The sequence below is a fragment of the Mytilus edulis genome, chromosome 9, assembly GCF_963676685.1.
Source record: "Mytilus edulis chromosome 9, xbMytEdul2.2, whole genome shotgun sequence".
NCBI classification, from domain to species: Eukaryota; Metazoa; Mollusca; class Bivalvia; order Mytilida; family Mytilidae; genus Mytilus; species Mytilus edulis.
The window spans coordinates 6,401,726-6,423,432 of record NC_092352.1 but is presented as its reverse complement, the minus strand read 5'-3'; the positions used below and the strand labels follow the sequence as shown (position 1 = coordinate 6,423,432).

Genomic DNA, 21,707 nt, shown 5'->3' with positions numbered 1-21,707 from the left:
GGAGATATGCATTATTTTTTTGTTTTTCAGAATTGTTGCTTTGTTTCACTGCCACATGGGGAGATATGCATTATTTGTTTGTTTTTCAGAACTGTTGCTTTGTTTCACTGCCACATGGGGAGATATGCATTATTTAGGACTGACTGGGTTAGAGGTTGTTGGTAGAGATGGAGAAGCATTACCTGTGAACATTAACATGATGAATGGTAGTCCTAGAGATCTACACTCACTACCTGGACATGAAAATGATGACAGGACTCTTGATAAGTAAGTACATCAAATTGAGAATGGAAATGGGGAATGTGTCAAAAAGACAACAATCCAACCAAAGGACAGAGAACAGCCTAATGCCACCGTGTTTTAAACACAGCAAGAAAGTCTTGCCATATACAAAAACCATATATTTTAATGATGGATTTCAAATTCAACTACAATTTATTAGTGAAATAAATGTTCAATTTTTTTAGCCAGTAATTGGTCTTTCCACACCTTATTTTTATTTCTAAAAAAAAACATGAAATTAATTCTAGTTTTGTTACAGATTAATGAATTTGTCTTTTTGTGTTGAATAGAAAATAGTTCAGTTCTATTAAGATTTCGTCCTAAAACCAAAATAGAAATTACCAATATTTATTTACTGTTTTCAGAGTGATAGACAATAACAATTTGACAACATCAGATGAACACATGTGGATGATACCATTCACAGAGGGACAAAATCACACGTTATCTATTGAATTCAGTCAGACACAAATGATATCAGGACTGAGGGTGTGGAACTACAACAAAAGTAGGGAGGATACATATAGAGGGGTATGTATGGCTACTACACCAAGTGTGAATGTACAACATAAGTACACAGGGTGTTTACAGAGACTGTAAAATGAGGTATTTTCAATAATTTGATTCTTTTAAATACCAGTAATTTTGAAAAAAGGGCTCTATACCTAAACTAATATATAACTTGTTTTATCATACTTTAATACTAATAGTCATCATCTTTTCAACTGGGCTGTATTAAGACTGACATTACAACAGCCTTAAAACCATACAGTCAGCAGCAAAGGCAAAACTCATGTAAGGCTGTATTTGAATGTTCAAACTTTTACAGAAAATAAATTTATTCCTGAATGGCTGCTAAAATTCATGTGTTTAGAAATGTTTGTAGATGTGTATTAGAAAATCATTCTTTATTTTCTAGGCCAGAATTGTTCATGTTACCATAGATGACAAACAAGTTTCTCCGCCAGAAGGATACCTGATAAGAAAGGGTCCTGGTGTCTGCCATTTTGACTTTGCTCAAGAAATAAGTTTTGCTCCACAAACCAAACAACCACAACCAACAGTTTCAAAGTCTGAATCTAAGCATCTCAGGTAAATATTAAACCATTATAAACATAAAATTATAAATGTAATAAGAACAAATATTCATTAATTACTTAACTGCTGTCAAAGGCAAAAGTAGGTTTAGAAACCTCTAGACAGAGTCTGTCATTCTATCAGCCATAAAGACCTTGAGTAGAAAAATTTGTCAAAGTTTTCTAGGTGTCTATGAAAGGAAATGATTTATATTTGTTCTGGTTCTTGATCATGTTGAGTTGTAATGTGCAATCAATGTAAAGGTTTGCCCTACAGCTACTTCCTGTTTGTCAAATTTAAATTTTGATTCATTATGCCCAGTAACCAGGTCCATTGTATTAATCTATTACATTAGACGATGATCTGCAGACTGAAAGTGAAGTGTGTTTATAATGTTATTTAAGATTTTATATTTTTGGGGGAAACAGAAAGCACTTTAATAATGAATTATGCATAAAATTGTAATGATTTTATGAAGAATATAGAGTACTATATGATTTATTTACAGTGACGATGAGTACGTATTTGTGTGTCTATTTTCTTTCTGACATTCCTGTTTTAACACAAACCTGTCCAACCATCATTAAATCATTCCATAAGTTTTAATTCTTGACTAACAAATTTGAACAATGAGTTTGAAGAATTGATTCATTAAGTAATCCATTGTTCACATTTTCTTTTACATGCACATTACTCTTAGTTTGTACTTAGATATTACTATATATATGTACAAGATATACAAGTTATAGTGACACGTTTGAATACACAAGTTACATATGTCAAAATACAAATTAAAAAACTGGTGTGGTTGTCTGAAAGCCATGATTTACTTAATGAAATAACCAAAAGGACAATTTGTCACTAAAGGAGAGTCTTTTTCTACCTTTTTTTTAGGGGGGGGGGAGAATAGGGATACTTGTTACCATTATCACATATTTTGCAATTCATATTGAACTTGGCTTATTTTTATTTCAAATGTTCATTTTCATTGTAAATAGCAAATGTCAATGTTGAATTTAAACCTTATTTAGAGTAGCTTTGGTTTACAAAACAAAGATATAACTTAAGCTTTACTGACCACCTTGTATTTTACAGGAAATCAACCATCTCTACAGATGAAGCTAGTCAGGAATATGAGAATGTTCAGATGCCCTCAGGATGTATCCTTATTTTAAATGAGAACTGACTAAATTTTAGCAACAAAAATGTTTTTATTATTTATTCACCATTTATTGTTTCCCATCGTTTTTTTACCTAAATTTCCCCTAATAAATAGTCATTATTTAAAAAAAAATATAAGTCTGCTTTGACCAAAGCATGCAAAATTGAAACATCTATTTTTATTTAGATTCTGAATTTCTGATTATGGTTATTATATTTCCTTAACTGAGAATTAGTTATATACCAGTTACAAATGATAACAACATGGGGTGACCCATACTATGTTGGATTGAATGGTCTGGAATTCTATGATGCTCAACACAACAGGATAGAATTGACAGAAAACAGTAAGTCTATTCTAGATAACTAGTTTTTTGGAGCATACTTAAGGGGTATACTTTAGGGTCCAGATGTTATACTTCAGCTTAAGGGGTATACTTTAGGGACCAGATGTTATGCTTCAGCTTAAGGGGTATACTTTAGGGACCAGATGTTATGCTTCAGCTTAAGGGGTATACTTTAGGGACCAGATGTTATGCTTCAGCTTAAGGGGTATACTTTAGGGACCAGATGTTATGCTTCAGCTTAAGGGGTATACTTTAGGGACCAGATGTTATGCTTCAGCTTTGGATAAAAGAAACCCTCAATCTGATACATCAATGATCAGTTTTCGGCTTACAGACTTAAAACAATATCAGATGCTTGATATAATAAAACTTGAATGGCTTGTTCATTAGGCTAAATGGCCAAACAAAAATTCACATGTAATTCAGGACTAGCATTTTACATTATGTATAATTAGAAAACCTGATAATCTATACTTATTAATGCACTGATAAAGTAAAATTAGCACATTCAAATAAATATAGGAAGATGTGGTATAAGTGCAAATGAGACAACTCTCCATCCAAAGAACAATTTATAAAAGTAAACCATTATAGGTCAAGGTACGGCCTTCAATACGGAACCTTGGCTCACACCGAACAGCAAGCTATAAAGGGCCCCAAAAATAAGTAATGTAAAACCATTCAAGCGGGAAAGCCAACGGTCTAATCTATATAAAAACAAGAAACGAGAAACAAGTATGAACTACATAAACAAACGACAACTACTGTACATTAGATTCCTATTTAGTGTGAATTAAGCTGATTTATTAACGTTTTCCAGACATGTTGATTATTTCTATTTAACCACTGTGTGGTATGTTTGATCTCAGTTCTTTATTGGTCAACATTTTATTATGTAGTCAAATTTTCCTGCTTTCCTCAGAATTTCTTATTGTGACAGCATGAAAAAAATGACCATGCCTGATGACGTCACAAAGAAAGAACGCATTTTTTTGCCGATCATTTAAAAAGAAGGAATAAGTTTGCCTTCATCTATAATACTAAAATTACGAGGTCCAATTTGTCAGCCGTCATCACGTAAAAACGACGAATCACAGAATTCAACTTTATATATAACTAATATAGTACAAAGGTGTAGATTAAAAATTACACCACTCCAGGCCCTTTTGTTTTCCACGTAATTAATATTGCCAATAATTAAGAAGTTCGGGGTCGAGTCCGCTACCGATACCAATAGTATATTCACCTGTTACCTATTACCTTATCTGTACGTTCCGCATCTGACAGGCGCACCACCAAACGTTGTATTCAGGACTAATATGCTATATACACGGGTCATAACCACAGGGTTGACACTATTAAATTGTCAAATTTTTACCTATTGTAGTATTTTAATCAATAAGACTTTCTAAGATAACAATACGAATACTAAAAATCTGGACTAAAAACAAGGCGTATAGGTACAGTTTTCAATTTGTTAGTGGGCATGACGTAAAACAGCATAGCAAAGAATTCAACTTTATTTATAACTTATATAGGACAATGCTGTTGATTAAAAAATACTCCATTCCAGGACCTTTTGTTTTCAAAATAATTAATATTACCAATAACTGATAAGTTCCAGTTCAACGGGTTCAAACAGAAAGACTTAATTGAAAGCAGAGAAAAACTGTGTATCTTATAATCGACATGACTTTATCAGATGACAATACTAATACTAAAATAAGGCTTGCGCATAGTTGTATACTTTAATTCAGTCACGGACCCGTGATATCACGAGTGTGTTCTAGTATTGTTTAAAAATCATTATAGAAACAGATTCCTCCACCAAATCTAATGTAATACAATATTTATCCCCTGAACATTAAATTTTACATATTTAAAACACTCAGAGAGCTTCAGTTTTTAATTTTGAAAATTTAACTGTCTCAAGTTGATAAAAATCGTATCACACTAAATGCAGTGGTAGAATCAATATGTAACGTATCTTGTAGATATATCAGCTTATCCAGACAGTGTTAATGTGTTAGATGGAACATCAAATGATGTCCGAACTCCTGACAAACTGATAGATGGTTTTAATGATACGTTAGATGGTACACATATGTGGGTAGCTCCTATATTACCAGGAATAGTAAGTGTGTTTCATATTGATTAATTATTAATGATGCCAGATACTTGTGGAAACAGATAGCATGGACAAAATGTTAGACGGTACATGTGGCTGGTTTTGGTTTTACCCTAAAGATAAAGAGTGCTTTAGTGTTAAAAATAGGAATTCTAAAATCATTGATATAGGATATACGATGAACACATTTAGAATACTCCTAAATATTTATGAAGATGGTGTTGATGTCAAATGAAGTGGTTTTGCACAATAGGTGTTTGTGAATTTGAAAAAGAGGGTTTGATTTACTATTTTTGGATCAAAAACAGAAATTATAGAAAGTGATGGGGCAAATTATATCCAACTGTGTCAGTTATGTTTGTTGCATAAGTTGTAGTCCAAAAATGGTTTTATTTAAACTATAACGTGCTATGAAGTTCCCTTTGTTGTTACCCCTTTTATAAACAGTACACATTCATTAACATAGAAAATACATGGAGGACTTTTACTCTAAAGTAAGTTTCATTGCACCTTATTTGTTTTATTTTCAGGTAAATAGAGTATATGTAATATTTGACCAACCGACTACAGTATCTATGATCAAGTTATGGAACTACAGCAAAACACCCAGTCGAGGTGCCAAAGATTTCGCTGTAAGTTTATATGTAAAAGGAAAGTTAAATTTGGTTGTATTATATATCTGACATCTGTACTTAATTTAAACAAAACAAATTAGAGCATTTCATAAAAAAAAAATCCAATGAAATCTACTTTAGAAATCAATAAAATATTTAACCTTTCAACAGAATATGTTTGTAATAACAGAAAACAAGAGTTTATAAATGTAACATTTAATAAATGATAAGCTCAGTTATTCTTATATTAATGCTGTATTTGAATTGCACAATATCTAGTATATATATAGTAATACTTTATTCTATTTACAGCTTTTGGTAGATGATTTATTAGTATATAATGGTAATTTACAAGCTGTCACCCAAGGAGCAAGGGGGATAATCCCAGGTGTCAGTGCTCCACAGAAATATCATACCATACTTTTTACTGATAATAAAGAAATACTCAGGAAGGAGAAACACACTGTAATAAGGTAACATTTAATAATTATAGATAATTATTTACTAGAGATTTATTTGTATACCCTTGTTGCAATGGAAGAGGGTATACAGTGTTTTTATCCATCACAAAAATGCTGGTCTCACTTATCTCAGGGAAAAGAAATCAAACGTCTTTAAATTTAGCTTCATGTAAGCATGCTATACTGTGTGATGTATTTCCAGATTCATCCTTCATAAACTTCCTGCAGCATTAAATTCATATTTTAAAATTTTCATTAATCTGTCAGAGTTTTAGAAGATAATCCGTACATTTTTTTTTATCTAATGTGCTTGATATTTAACATAATAAAATTGAGAAAGGAAATGGGGAATGTATCAAAGCGACAACAACCCGACCATAGAGCAGACAGCAGCTGAAGGCCACCAATGGGTCTTCAATGTAGTAAGAAACTTCCGAACCCTTTTTTAAATTCAGCCAAGTTAATATTTTAGAGCACCAAAACAAAACCAATGAAATATTGAAAATTAGGTATTTGTTTTACCTTTTTTTTATACCCCATTTATGGGCATTTAGATTTCTGGTCTGTGTGTCCATTCATTTGCTATAAAACCAGGTTCAATCTACCATTTTCTACATTAGAGAATGCCTGTACCAAGTCATGAATATGACAGTTGTTATCCATTCGTTTGATGTGTTTGGACTTTTGATTTTGCCTTTTGATTTTGGATTTTCCTTTTTGAATTTTCCTCGGAGTTCAGTATTTTTGTGTTTTTACTTTTTTTTGTATATTTGTTAAGCCGTCCTTCTGTCCCGTTTCAGGTTAAAGTTTTTGGTCGAGGTAATTTTTGATGAAGTTGAAGTTCAATCAACTTGAAACTTAGTACCCATCTTCCCTATGATATTGTCTTTTTAATTTTAATGCCAAATTAGAGTTTTGACTGTATTTTCACTGTCCACTGAACGTAGAAAATGATAGTGCAGATGGGGCATCCGTGTACTATAAACACATTCTTGGTTTTTTTTATCATTTCCCACCATTAGGCCTTCATGAAGGTGTTTATGTACATTATTTTCTCAAAAATGATGTAAATTATTTTTATATAATCCAATTCTTATTTTAGCAACCAGACTGGTGACCAGGACATTCAGTTGACCAATGATAAGCAAGTTGTCAGCCATTATAATGATCCTAAAAAAGCAGATTCTGGAAAACCTGTTAATCAACGTAAGTCTGTTTTGATCACCATAAATATCATATGGATAAAAAAGAAAATGTGGTATTACTGCCAATGAGCCAACTCTTCACAAGATACCAAATGACATAGAAATAAACAATTATAGGTCACATGTACACCCTTCAACAATGAGCAAAGCCCATACCACATATTCAATTTTAAAAGGCCCCAAAATGACAAATGTGAAACAATTCAAAGGAGAAAATTAACAGCCTAATTTACATACATATCAAGGCAGGAAGTATAGACAAAACATTTGTCAGGTAATAGTTTGCATTGTAACACTGATGATGTACAATATCTCAAAAGGATGATTTGTAAATATAGATATTAATGCAATGAGAACATTGAAAAAAAACTATCCTTGGTAATGATTTCTTTGACTTTGAAGCATTGATAAACAACAGAGATGAGGAAATCAGGGGGTTTCATTTGGCAAAGTTTGTTCACTCTACTCAAACATTAGGATTTTTTTTTTAATTGCTTGTAAAAGTTGATGCAAGAAGTATTTGTATCTTATTGTAAGAAAAATGGTCATTCAATATGTCTGCATTTCAAAACAGTAGTACAATTATTTTTTCCAGAATTACGACCCAAGACCAGTCTTGTAGCTACAAAGAAAAGAAGATAGCCATGCCCACTAGCATTGATGCCAATTTTATGGTGCTATGTATATCTGATGTGAATTAATTGTGATAGCTTTGTAAATCAGTCACATTATTTATTGCTTAAGGTTGTGAAAATTATAGAATGAAATTCAAAACAGTGTGGCTGTGGCCATTGATTGACACATTAAATTCATCCATTGACTGGGACAATTTACGTGAACGTTTGTCTGTAACTACCACTGTTCACGACGTACCTACGATAGACATTTAAACTGTGGGGTCACCAAAGGTTTCTTAACGCCTTTAATTATAAAATAGTTCGAAAAATTAATCAGGAATAACCTTTATGTTTTGATTTATATAATTGATATAAATCAAAACATCGTGTTATTTCTGATTAAGTTTTCGAATTACTTTATTAAGGTGTTGATAACCTTTGGTGACCCCATAGTTTAAGTGTCCTTAAAAAGTACATAGTGAGCAGTGGTCGTTACATACAAACGTTCACCTAAATTGTCCAAGTCAATGGATGAATTTAATGTGTCAATCAATGGCCACAGCCACACTGTTTTGAATTTCATTCTATTCTAAGTAATTTATTTATGATGTTGAATTTTCAAACATTAAAAAATCATGAAAACTTTATTAAAAATACCAATTGGATGTTGTTACTATGACGAATATTTCAAAAGTAATAAAAATCAACAATTAATGGGGAAATAGTTGGTGCCAATTAATGCTGTGAACTGCAATATTCAATGTTAATATTAGTGCTATTGACTCAAAGTAATAATTTAATTAATGATTGCTAACATTCCTATTAATATTAATATTATAAATTGACTTTGCATCAAGAAGGATATGTTCTTTCTTCACTCTTGGTAGTTAATTTTGAAATGTTTAAATTTTAACAGTCTATAGTTTAGAAAAGTCATACTTGTCTTAATGCAATATTTAGAATTGTCCAATAATTTTCACACAATGTAGTCGCTATCCTCAAAGTATATGTTCTTTTTGCACGACATTGTCAGCTTTTAAAATGTAGTTTCAATGGGGAAAAATCTGTTTACCGTAAAGAAAAGAAATTAAATAATTTTACTAAGTGCTGAAATATGAAAGGGACCCAGAAAGGTACTTTAAAAATGGGATGATCACAAAAAGAGGGGATTTTTTTTTATTTCAATAACTTTTTTAAGAGTACAAAAAATATTTGTAGATTACCAAGTAACTTTTATGTTAAAGGTAACTGTTATTTTTTTTAACTAGAAAAATATTAATAATGGAAAAGTAGAATAATTTTGATTTAACGATACAGTGGTATCCATATTTCTAGCTTGATTTTAATGTTATATTTCAAAAAGTATTTTTTCAGAAAATTTGCAGTGCAGTTGTGTTGACATGATTTTAAAGTATCATTTTCTGTGTTCTTTTGAAAATAATAATTTGCTTATTATTCATTGCTATTTTTCTTAATAAAATTGATTTAGATAACACAGTTAACGTGATTAAAATAAAGAGATAGCAGACACATTTACTTAAAATATGATAAGATAGTTACTGATTTTTTTGATTTTTTAATTAAATATTCCCTTATTTAATCGATAATCAAACTTTATTAAGGAATGACTGTAATATTTTTTCTGTCTATGAAGAAATAACATAAAAAATTTGGTGCACACTGAATAACGCACGTAGCGGGTTATTTAACAGTGTGCACCACATTTTTTATGTTATTTCGAATAGACAGAAAAAATATTACAGTCATTTCTTATAGTTTAATTCTAAATTCCATTTTAAACCGCAGAAAACCATGAAAAAACGTTGATGACGTCACGGTCACATGATTAAATTATGTCTATGGGCTCATAACAAAATAATGTCAGCCAATCAGAAGACGCGTTACATCCAAAATTAAATTATTGTAGCATAAATACTATACCAGCCAGATCTGATACTCAAAAAACAAGGGATGGCAATTTAATTGTTCTACAATAAATATGGTCACACAACTATATTTTTAATAATTAAAGGTCTTTAGATATATTATTGAAGACCCTTTGTTCACCTAAATATGTCTTTTGGAAATTTTTGGCCTTTTTGGAGTTCTTGCTATTATTTCAGATTTTTCTTTTCATAGCTTTATTTTTTTGTCTGTTTAACCATTTTAATAACTGCTAGAAAGTTTGCATAAATTGTTTAATTAATCATGGTCTACTATTCAATCATCAAATGTCCTGTATGTAGACCATTCAATAAAATGTCTGTTAGTACAAGTAGAAGAAAGACAAAAGGAAATTTGTACTTAATAGTGTTGCCTGGTTTTTTTCATAACAGATAACCACGTGAACATTAGAAAGATAATGCATCTCTATTTATACTATTGTATATTCTCTGGTTGTGACAAAATAAATACGGTTTATACAACCACATCTTAAGCATATTGTGATTTTCTACCAGAAAAGAGCATACACATACAAACATATTATCATTGTGTTGTTGGTTTGCTGTCACATTGACATATACCTCATATATTATTTGTTTGTGTAAGCATGACTATTGGCTCATAATTATTAATAGTATGTTTGTTTATGTGGAATTGAGGATTGAGAAGCATCAACAATATATATATACTCAGTTGATCTGTACAAATGATAAACACAAGGAATCATGATCTTTGGAATACCTGAAGGTTGCAATAATTTAAAAATCTGGTGTTTAGGTGGACAATGGATGAAACTAGCTTCCACGTCCTCATTTTATGGCTAAAAGAGGTGCAACAAAAGGACATGTTTACTTCACCATAACAATTTGTTTAAATACTTTCTTGCAATAAAGAACGAATCACAAAGTTCTAAAGCCAGACTTTTGCTTGTAGAGGATCAATTCAGTTTTAATGACACATTTATTGTACACAACTATGTACAGTATAGATTTTTACCCTTTTTTGTAAAAATATGCCACATAATATGAAATACATATTTTATTGACTTGTACCAGGAATGATTATATTTTCAGCTAGGCTGAAGTTTTTTCATGTTGTCTGTCCATTTTATTCTTGTTATTGAAAATCGTACATATCATTTGTGATATTGTTATTGTACATTGTTATTTATAATTTATATGAAAATAAAATAATAGTTTAACTATGTTAGCTTTTTATATCAATCAAAGACTGATGTGCTAGAATTACTTTATAGAAGTAAACATTCTTTTTTTATCTGAATATAGTAATGTAACAGTTAAAGTTGATACAGAATGATGACTGAGAATTAAGTGATTAGAATAGCTCACTTGACTCTTCCTGTCAGGTGAGCTATCCCAACATCTTCCTTCTCTTGATTATGATTCTTATATAAAAATTTAAAGTATTTTAAAAAACAGATATCTTGTGTTCAACAAAAACACTCATATAATAAGAGTGCATGTATTGAAATGTCTTGACTGCCTTATTGATTTTATACTGAAATATAAAAATAGTATGTGGCATGATTGCCAATGAGACAACTCTTCACCAGAATCCAAATGGCATAGGAGTAAGCAACTGTACAACACCATGCAGTCTTCAACAATAACCAAACCCCATACTGCAATTCAATCTCAACTGTACAACACCATGCAGTCTTCAACAATAACCAAACCCCATACTGCAATTCAATCTCAACTGTACAACACCATGCAGTCTTCAACAATAACCAAACCCCATACTGCAATTCAATCAAGATTATTATCGGTCTGATTTATGTACAGCAACAAACGACAACCAATGAACGATAGGCTCCTGACTTAGTAAAAGCCCATACAGAAGGTGGACCCTGCCAGGTAGTCTTTAAGATCAAGGTTTAATTAGAAGTATCACAAAACAGGTAAACTTAACAATATCAATGATCCATGACAAAGAAGTCATGGTCATATGAACCCTGTCATACAGACATGTACAGCTTACAATCATTTCATACACCAAACATAGTTCAGGAATACAAATCAAACCTTGAAAACTAAATAAAGACATGAAACATCACTCGTAATCAGTTCACAACATATTGTTGACCTATTAGCAAGGCTATTGCTTTAAAGATTCTAAGAAAAAAACTGAACACGGAAAACTTACATTGATCAATCAATTTGAGCCCTTAAATTTAGATATGATATGAGTTAACTGATCAATTCTTTGGATAAACTTATTCTAAAATGTTATGTATTCAACACTGTAATTGAATCTTTGAATATTGTTTTATTGGTATAAATATTGATTTTGTTATCATTAAATTTAAACTATACTAAATATCACACATACATGTATGTACTTCACAGTTCGATAGTCTGTTGATACCATATTTTGGCATTACCAAGATTTTCTTTGACTGTTAATGACGTCTTTACATGCAACCCATTTGATGTTGAATGTGTACTGATTGATATGTTAGTCTCATAAAAAAAGAAGATTTGGTATGATTGCCAATGAGACAACTCTCCACAAGAGACCAAAATGACACAGAAATTAACAACTATAGGTCACAGTAAGGCCTTCAACAATGAGCAAAGCCCATACCTATCATCTTCGCTAGCCAAGGGTTACGATCCACTCCCGTTCTCTTCACCCTTGGCGGATTGAGTTAAAATTTTTGAGACACAAGGTAAGGATTCTTATTGGTTGCAGTCGAAACTCACTGCATCCAATCAAAAAAGTGCCTACAACATGATCACGTTTAAATGTATAAAGAGTTTGTAAACAATTGCCACGTGTTTATTGTGCATCAAGTCTTTACATCCCTAAACATACGACTACATTTAGTGACACCTTGAAAGTTTTTAATCAACTTAAAGAAGTTCCTGTGTATGTTCCATGCACAAATGCGTAAGTGTTGAAGTATATTTTCATTTCCGGCTTTACCAAGTGTGTAGAATCTAGACGCAACCGTGTTTTACCTCCAAATTGAAGAGTTAAAATGATACCATTGGTCAAGAATAATGTATTCGGAATAGGCGTGACTTTAATCTTCTGATAGATGGCGCAACATTGTTATCACAAATGTTGGCTTAATCCGCCAAGGGTGAAGAGAATGGGAGTGGATCGTAACCCTTGGCTAGCGAAGATGATACCTATAGTCAGCTATAAAAGGCCCCAAAATGACAATGTAAAACAATTCAAACAAGAAAACTAACATACATATATATATATTAGATACGGTACATATATTTTTGTATTAGTTGTTATTGGCTTTGAACTAGCTGTCAGTAGCAGGGTACTCTCAGTTCTGTACTTAGTGTATTTTTCGTTTTTCGTTGTTTTCAGGGATGGTTAAATACACTGCCATCAACAGTCTGTGTTTTTTTTGGATGTTTTTCTGCTTTGTATTGCTCTGATGAGTTAAGCCTTTTTTATACTGATTTTTATAGTTTGTTCTGGTGTTTTGTTGTTATACAACTGTTAGAGGTGAGGAAGATGGTTGAGAGCTCACAAACATGTTTAACCCAACCACATTCTTTCTGTGTCTGTCCCAAGTCAGGAGCCTCTAGATAAGTGACTTTCGTTGGTTCATTTGTTTTTTCGTAAATTGTTATGTTATAAATTAGGCTGTTAGTTTTCTCAATTGAATTGTTTCATATTTTTCATGTTAGGGCATTATAAGGTGGGTTTTTTTCTTATTGTTGCTTATAATTGTTTACATCCACTCATATGAACTTTTGTGGATAGTTCTCATTGGCATTCACACCACATCTCCTTATTTATATGTCGATGTCAGATGATACATCCTAGACAGACATGTACACTTTACAACCATTAAATATAGTATTTGAAAAAGACCAAAAACATAAAAAAACAATTATTGACCATCAAACCATAAAAGGTAATGGTTGGTCAGATGAAATCTGCCAATCACATTTACAAAAAGCACCTTACAATTATTCTATACACCTCATAAAATTGACATACTACTTACTGTAACTTAAAACTTGATTACTGATCCATGAAATGAGGTAGAGGTCAGGTGAACTCTGTATTATGAACAAGTACCAAATATAGTTATTGTATTACTCATAAATTCACCGTACAAAAGACACATTCTATGAAGCAATTGCTGAACCATGAAAATGAGGTCAAGAGCAATGGACATAAGACAGATGGAAAATTTGTAACAAAATACATCTGTATACAAGGTCTTCTACATTGTACTTCTGAAATATATAGCATTATACAAATACTCCATTTGGTAGAAACAGGATTGTAATCATTTCATTATTCCCAATGTCATGTATTCTGAGACTTTTGTCACAGGTGATACAAACCACAACAAAATCCAATAGAAACCATTAGATGATAAACATGAGAACTTTTTATTTATCAATACATTCTTATATATCAACATGGATATTGTCTATGATCACTTCATTCACACAGTGTGGTCCATTGGTACACTCTATTCTGGGAATGCCAATTTATCTATTTCATCTTTCCTTTTCTCAATCTGAAAAAATAATGAAGAAGGTTATATTTTTTGCATAACTCTTTTCATGATCATTCATTTTTAAACACCTAAGTCAATATCATATTTTTACATACATTATTAGTTACATAGTGTGCTAGTGACCTAATACGGTATATATGGGGTCAGTTATATCCATATGGGGTAAGAGCAAAGCTCGATTCTGAATATGGAATTTACTGACCCCATATATACCGTATTACGTCACTAGCACACTATGTAACGAATTTATCTTACCGACTAGATTAACATGTAAAATTTATACTTGTGATCTATCAAAATGAGCAAGCCAGTCTTCAATACTGTTAGCATTAAGAAACTAATTCCATTGATCCTACAAGAACAATAGCCGACGATAACAACTTGTTAGTTTTAAATGTGTTTAATGAATTTATTTCAATCTTAGTCATCATTTTCTTCGTCTGTTGAAACCTTTAAGATTTTTTCTCAGTTCCGTTTTGTTTTCATAAAGGGACGTTAACACCACTACTAACCTTGTATGAAATAAGCCCCGCCTCACTACTACCTAATATGGAATATAAAGGAATGTAACTCCACTACTAACCGTGTATTAAATAAGCCACGCCTCCCTACTACCCTAATATCAAATATACACGATCTTCACACGGATGCTTTAACCAATCATATTCCTAGAAATTTATAGGAGGTAAGATAATAAGTAAGATTTGGACCAATACCATAATCTCTTGTCAATCCTGGGTCAACTTAAATGACACAAAGACTCCATCGCTTACTCATGTAACAGTACTATTTCAGAAAGACAGAATGAGAATAAGGTTTAACAATATGCATATTTCATAAACAATACAAATATTAACAAATCAAGCAAATTTATCTAAAATATTTAAACACTTGTTAGGCATTGAACAGTTTATTACATCAGGTAACTTTCAATAACATTTATCATCTGAACCTGATTTTATTCAATGATATGTTGTGAGTTGTTCATATCCATACCCACAAGACAAAAACACTAAAACAAAAGTTTACACCATGACAGACACTTTACTAAATAAACTTACTATATGATTTGGACAAACTGAGTTGTAGACATCCCTGAAATATCTGCAGCCTGGATAACCTTCACCTTTCATCCTCTCACAGATAATAAAGTCTTTAAAGGCCTGGTAACATGTTCTGAAAATTATTGAAATCAAATAGTGTTATTACACCATATACTCATTATAAATTATAGACTACATGTATATGCAAATCTATAATTGATTCAATTTTGACAATTAAAGGGAAATGAACTTGATCCTTTACATCAAAATAATTTTTATAGTTTGTATTTAGTATTAATTCTTACTGTCTAGATTACTGTTTATTTTAGGTTACAGACAAATTTTCAGCATGTGCTTGTTAACATTCAAGTGAATTCATTTGTATGTTGCATTTCGTATGAAAAATATTGTCATTTTTCAGAGATAAAAAAATAATGATAGATTCAGACAAATTTATTTATTGTTCACACAAGTCATTCTTGAATTTTATACACTATGTCAAGTATGTGCCACCAATACGATATCTTTAATGGGAAACTTGTATCAGAAATGTCAGTCTGTAATACAGGGTTATTTATACATTGTGTAATGTGTAGATATCAGTCTTTCATGTGGTATTAAAGTCTGTCTAGTACAGTTATAGATATATGCCTGTGATACAGATTAAACTTCTAATTCATTTGGTCTCTGGTGGAAGGTTGTCTCCTTGGCTATCATACAACTACTTCTTATTTCTAACTATATTATAGATTAACAAGCATGTGTCCTCAGTACACGAATGCCCCACTCGCACTATCATTTTCCATGTTCAGTGGACCGTGAAATTGGGGTAAAAACTCTAATTTGGCATTAAAATTAGAAAGATCATTTCATAGGGGACATGTGTACTAAGTTTGAAGTCGATTGGACTTAAACTTCATCAAAAACTACCTTGACCAAAAACTTTAACCTGAAGCGGGACAGACGGACGGACGAACGGACAGACGGACGAACGAACGGACAGACGGACGGACGAACGGACAGACGGACGGACGGACGCACAGACCAGAAAACATAATGCCCCTCTACTATCGTAGGTGGGGCATAAAAATGTCACTTCAAATGTTGAGATAGTGTTTTAAATTAAACATGTTTGCTGTTAATGTTAAAATCCTTCAGTAACCTGCCAAAAAAAATATATATCAAAGTTTTTTTTGTACATTTGTACTTTCAAATTTCACAATGAACCTGTACATGTATGTGAATTTTGCACAAGTTCACTAAATGTTTAATTGTTGGCCCTCTTTTACTTTACATCAAAACCCATAGAGAGCTACCTGTTCATTAAATGAGATCTTTATTTAGTCAGGTACTACATTGTACTAATCATTTTGCTAATACAGCTTTACTTTCCTTAAGATAAATGTATAAATATCAATTCAGTCAGGTTCTCTTAACCCTTTTAATTTCTCTTTCTAAAGATAAATGTATAAATACCTTTCCTGGTTTATATTCGGGAATCTACCATCAAAGTATGCTACAGGAGCAAGTGGTGGTTTCATATCCTCTATCTGGGCCATCTCTACAACATCAAGGTATTCATTATTTCACTGTCTAAATCATATGGTAGCAATTTATCATACAAACCTACATGTAGCTATGTAAATGTTTTTTTTTTATCCATATACGTGTACATGTAGTAGTAGTATAAAGAGATTATTAATGTACAAACTTATGATATTCATTTTAACTTACAAATGTACAAAGAACAAGTATGATCTAGTGCCATTTGAAGCCAGAAGAAATATATGATTGCTTTTTGGTAGTAATCTTATTTCATTTTTTATACATTCAGTTTAAAAACTTCCAGCTTCTAAATAATCAAAAGTAGCATTATTTATTGATAAGGAATTTGCAGTTTCAAACAGTTTCATTCCACATGTTATTCTTGAGACACTTTCTCAAAAACTGTGACCAAGCAGTTTATACCGAAACCCTTGATCATGTTGATAGAGGATCATTTATGTCATGATTGATTGATTGTTGGTGTTTTAATGTCACTTTAAAGCGCCACTTTTGTACTATTTCATAGCACACAGTTTTTATTATTATTAGTGGAGGAAGCGGGAGTACCAGAGAAACCACCAACCTTTGATAGGAAAACTGTCAATCCTAGTCAATTAAGATTGGAGTCGAGTGCACCTGCATGAGCGGGTTTTGAACTCACAACCTCAGTGTTGACTGGTTAGTGATAACAGTAGTAGAACTACATAGACCACTCACTCAGCTACAATGGCCCCCATTTATCATATGTCATTATGTCTAGTATAAATAAAACAAGTTTGAAAGTATCAGATTTCTGATTACTGTCATATCCTCAAAAAAATTGCTTTTGATTACATTAGGCTGAGCACTTTTCATATACATTGTACTGTCTTTAGGTGTGTATACTATAGTATGCATATTATATATTTGATGGTAGTGACGGCAATGTTTTTTTTTAACTTTCATAGTATAAGGTAACTTTTAATGTGTCAAGTTGAATAAAAAGTACAATGTAACATAATAAACATGATAAAAATACAGATAAAAATAAATTGATGATTTTATACACGTTTTTTCTTTGATCAGACATCATATGCTAAATCATTTTTTCTGCAACAATATTTTCAGTATCCTGTTGTCAACAGAGAATGGAGTTTAATTTGTCTCAAAAAACGAATTACTTTACACTGCAAAAACGAATTACTTTACACTGCATGTGTTTTGCAGAGTTTCAAGTTGGCATTTTTACAGAAAGTGTGAGCCGAAACAAATTTTTTGTTACAAAAGTTCCTGCATGTAAAGCATAAGTATCAAAGGGCCAAAAAAAGAAGGCCGATTAAAGACACACACTTAAATTAAAAAGACAATTGTTGATTTAAAAGGGAATTTGAAAACCAGGTCCATTAACAACACAACTTGGGGACAAAAGGGGGATAAAAATCCCAACCAGTATCTAAATATATTTAAATCAAAAATAAATGATCGGCACCGAATTTCACACTTGTCCAAGATATTACTGACATGAACTTCTGATATATCATATAAGTAATAAAAAAATCGGCATAACAATTAAAAAGTTATTGTTGCTTGACATCAGAATTCATAAACGTATTTACACTTTTGGTATTAAGGAGGTTCGCGGGTATAAAATTTTCAGAAAAAATTAAACATTAATTTTTCATTACAAATTTTATTGATTACCTTATGTAGCTGTTACTTTATCATATGGTACAAAAATCATTCCAAAAAATCAATTCGTGTTGGCCCCAGCGGACTTTTAAATTGTAGATATCATTGAAAAAGCTCCAAATTATCTCCCTTTAGTGCAAAAATGCCATTTTTTGGCATTACAATTGAAATATGTTTTTTAACTCATCGGTGACCTATATTTTTTATTGTTGTTTTCAAATAAGCTGTACATAAACTAAATAATTGTAAAAGTTTAGCGATTTCTGTAATTTAGTTCTTTTTTTATTTCGATATTACCGCTATTTCTCCTATTAGTTCAACAGAAAAAAGGACATTAACAAAAATGTATGCTTCTTTCGAAGGCAGATTGTGAGCGTAAATGAACGGTGACCCCATTTTTTTATTTAATTTTTCTATTAAGTATAAGATAAAGTTCATTTATAGAAAAATATAGAGAAATCCTATATTAAATAAAAAATTTCATTTAGACCCGCGAGCCCCCTTAAGCTGAATCTTGCCTTCGAATAACCTTAGATCTCCTATGAGTAACCAGCTGACGTAAAGCAACAATCAATTTTTAAAAGTGACATCAAATGTTTTGAATTGTGATGTCAAAGTTTAGGGGAACCTGTGTGATTTTACGTAATGGCGGACAAATTTGCAAAAAGTGTAAATACGTCTATTCGGAGGATGGGAGCAGAGAAGGTCATTCGAAGATATATTTCAGCTAAATATCAAAAGTGTAAATACATTTATTGTTCAGGTGAAATACTGAAAACTGGACGGACGCAAAGATGGACGGAAGGACACACAGTGTTTCCATGTCGCCTACAATGAGTGTCGGACAATAAGCGTAGGTCTATTTTTCTGAGGAAGTACATGTATAATACAGTATATTTATCTAATGCCAAAAATAGTAATTAAAATGTGCCAGAAGTAGGCATATTCAAATTTTCTATAGATATTGAATATATAAATCATAAATGTAATCTATTTTAAAAGAGTACCGCATTGAAATGAATGTCCTTGAAGCATGCGACAATTCAACAAAAAGCACGGGTTTATTTAAAAAATCAGGTACACTGCAACAGTTGTATTTCTTAAAACATCAGTAACTATGTGTGTTATATGTATTAAATAAAGTCTACCTGATCTAATATAAAGACAATATTCTTTTGGAAAATTTAACCTTCTCAATCTCTGAAGGCCGCTTAAGTAAATTACAATAAAGTATTTGCATTGACATAAGGGAGTAGATTACAATTTAGCCTAATACTTAAAATACATTAAATTTAACATATCACCATAACGTTCGACAAATAAATTACCCTTAGTTTAATATGCACTTGAACTAGTTAGATGGCATTGTGATTTTATGATTTTCTCAGGGCAAAGACACTTTGACTTTAGAAATCGCCATCTTGAATTATGAAAAACCAATACGTTATCAGTTTTGTTCTTTTCTCTTATACATGATATATTCAAATTTGAGACAGAATGACAAGTTGTGTGCAAGAGACTGTCTATTCTAATGCAGAAAAATAATTGATTTATTGTATAGTATAGATTGTTTTGGGTTTTTTTTACAAATATGACATATATGTTTATGTTTAATTCAATCATAGCCTTATAAGGGGAGCTAACTCAGTAAAGATTTTGTAATGGAATGTCTCAGAAATTTTGATATTTTTGACTTGAAGCAAGAAAACAGGTTCAGAAACAAAATTCATTCTTTTTCTTTTTCTCAAATACCCATCTTCTCATATTTTATTCTAAGATGCTCTATCTGCTAGATTTCTTTTTTATATATGCCTTCACAATAAAGTGTTCATGAGTTACCAATGCAATATTGGATATTATTGCACAACTAATAGCTTGTAAATATCACAGTGACTGAGACTCATCCTTTTTATTTAAAAAAAGCATGGCCAAATCTACCGTTTGGCAATGTGTTAGAAAATTCTATTTGCAGAAATATTTAGTGATGATCCACACAGGCGCTTGTCTTTGAAAAGAAAGCTTTTATAGTTTTATATTAAAGTACAATGTATATAGGTAATTTTTTCAGAGACTAGTGCCTGTGATGGATATACCTTTAATCTAACTAACCTTTTTTCAACAATTTTTTTTTCTTTTTTTTAAATCTATCTTGTTTTTTATGTGTTTTTTTCTACATGAGTTTGCACTGTTTAAATCACTGAAATGAGACATGTTCTACCTGATGAGCTCCTGAAGGTAACTGGTGTTCATTTTTTTTTTCAACAGCAAGTTCTCTTTGGTAAATATATTCATTAGATTTAGAAAGTATAAATAAGGTCTGTCTTAAAAAGACTTCCAAGTAAAATCAGGTCAAGGCTTACCTACACCTTATTGAATAAGAAAACTTTTTACCTCTTAACTGATCAAAGTGTCAGTACATTAAATGTTTCAACATATCAAATATAAATAATTGATTTTTTTTTGCATTTTTACTAACAAATTTGCTTCCAATCAACACGATCAATATCAAGAACATAGAACATATCTTTAAATTACACCAAACATTAAAAACATATAGTAAATTTGATGTTGTCTACTAAAACCAGCAAAAACATTTACACAAATGAAATGTTTCTGAATGAGAATTATTTTTTGACAATTTTGAGCTCAAACTTACTTATCTAATGGAATATGCAAGCCAATACCATTTTAGTAAATATATTCATAGAGCTGTGAATATGATAACATATTGGTTGCATACATATATATGTGGATCTTCAAACTTCTTGTGTTATAATTCCTTGAATAACTGCCTCAATTTGAAACCTATAAAATATTTATTATTTTCCACAAAATGTCATTTGTACAAGTTCATTGGTCTGTTTTTGTAACAACGTCAAATGTAATATTAATAAACTGGGTGATGTTTGATTTTCATGTTGAATAGACACCTGTGTATTAATGTGTACAGTCTGGAGTAATTTCAAATGTTGATCTCTGTATGTCTAAATGTTTTTTTGTTTGTTATGATGGATTGCTGCTTCATTGCCATAGGACATCCACATGAAATTTGCAAACTAAAGTGACAGGACTTTCTTATTCTATTTAAAA

General features: G+C 31.3%; 2 protein-coding genes across 3 annotated transcripts in view; one reads left to right on the top strand and one right to left on the bottom strand.

Moving 5' to 3' along the window:
• LOC139489476 (katanin-interacting protein-like) overlaps window positions 1–8,031 on the top strand; it is a 44,257-nt gene extending 36,226 nt beyond the window's left edge. For both annotated transcript variants that reach the window (XM_071275908.1, XM_071275907.1), the window contains 10 exons: window positions 90–267; window positions 648–813; window positions 1,202–1,374; window positions 2,455–2,519; window positions 2,757–2,867; window positions 4,862–5,001; window positions 5,526–5,627; window positions 5,922–6,082; window positions 7,173–7,276; window positions 7,871–8,031. In XM_071275908.1, the coding sequence (XP_071132009.1) occupies window positions 90–267; window positions 648–813; window positions 1,202–1,374; window positions 2,455–2,519; window positions 2,757–2,867; window positions 4,862–5,001; window positions 5,526–5,627; window positions 5,922–6,082; window positions 7,173–7,276; window positions 7,871–7,917 (1,247 nt within the window). In that variant the 3' untranslated portion in view covers window positions 7,918–8,031. The remainder of the gene's footprint in view (window positions 1–89; window positions 268–647; window positions 814–1,201; window positions 1,375–2,454; window positions 2,520–2,756; window positions 2,868–4,861; window positions 5,002–5,525; window positions 5,628–5,921; window positions 6,083–7,172; window positions 7,277–7,870) is intronic.
• Window positions 8,032–14,216: 6,185 nt separating this feature from the next.
• LOC139489475 (uncharacterized) lies at window positions 14,217–19,886 on the bottom strand. Its single transcript, XM_071275906.1, has 4 exons — window positions 19,766–19,886; window positions 16,881–16,965; window positions 15,423–15,537; window positions 14,217–14,361 (listed from the first exon to the last, which is right to left on the bottom strand). Exons 2-4 carry the CDS (start codon window positions 16,961–16,963, stop codon window positions 14,314–14,316), a joined length of 246 nt encoding a protein of 81 aa, XP_071132007.1. The 5' UTR covers window positions 16,964–16,965; window positions 19,766–19,886; the 3' UTR covers window positions 14,217–14,313.
• Window positions 19,887–21,707: the final 1,821 nt, after the last annotated feature.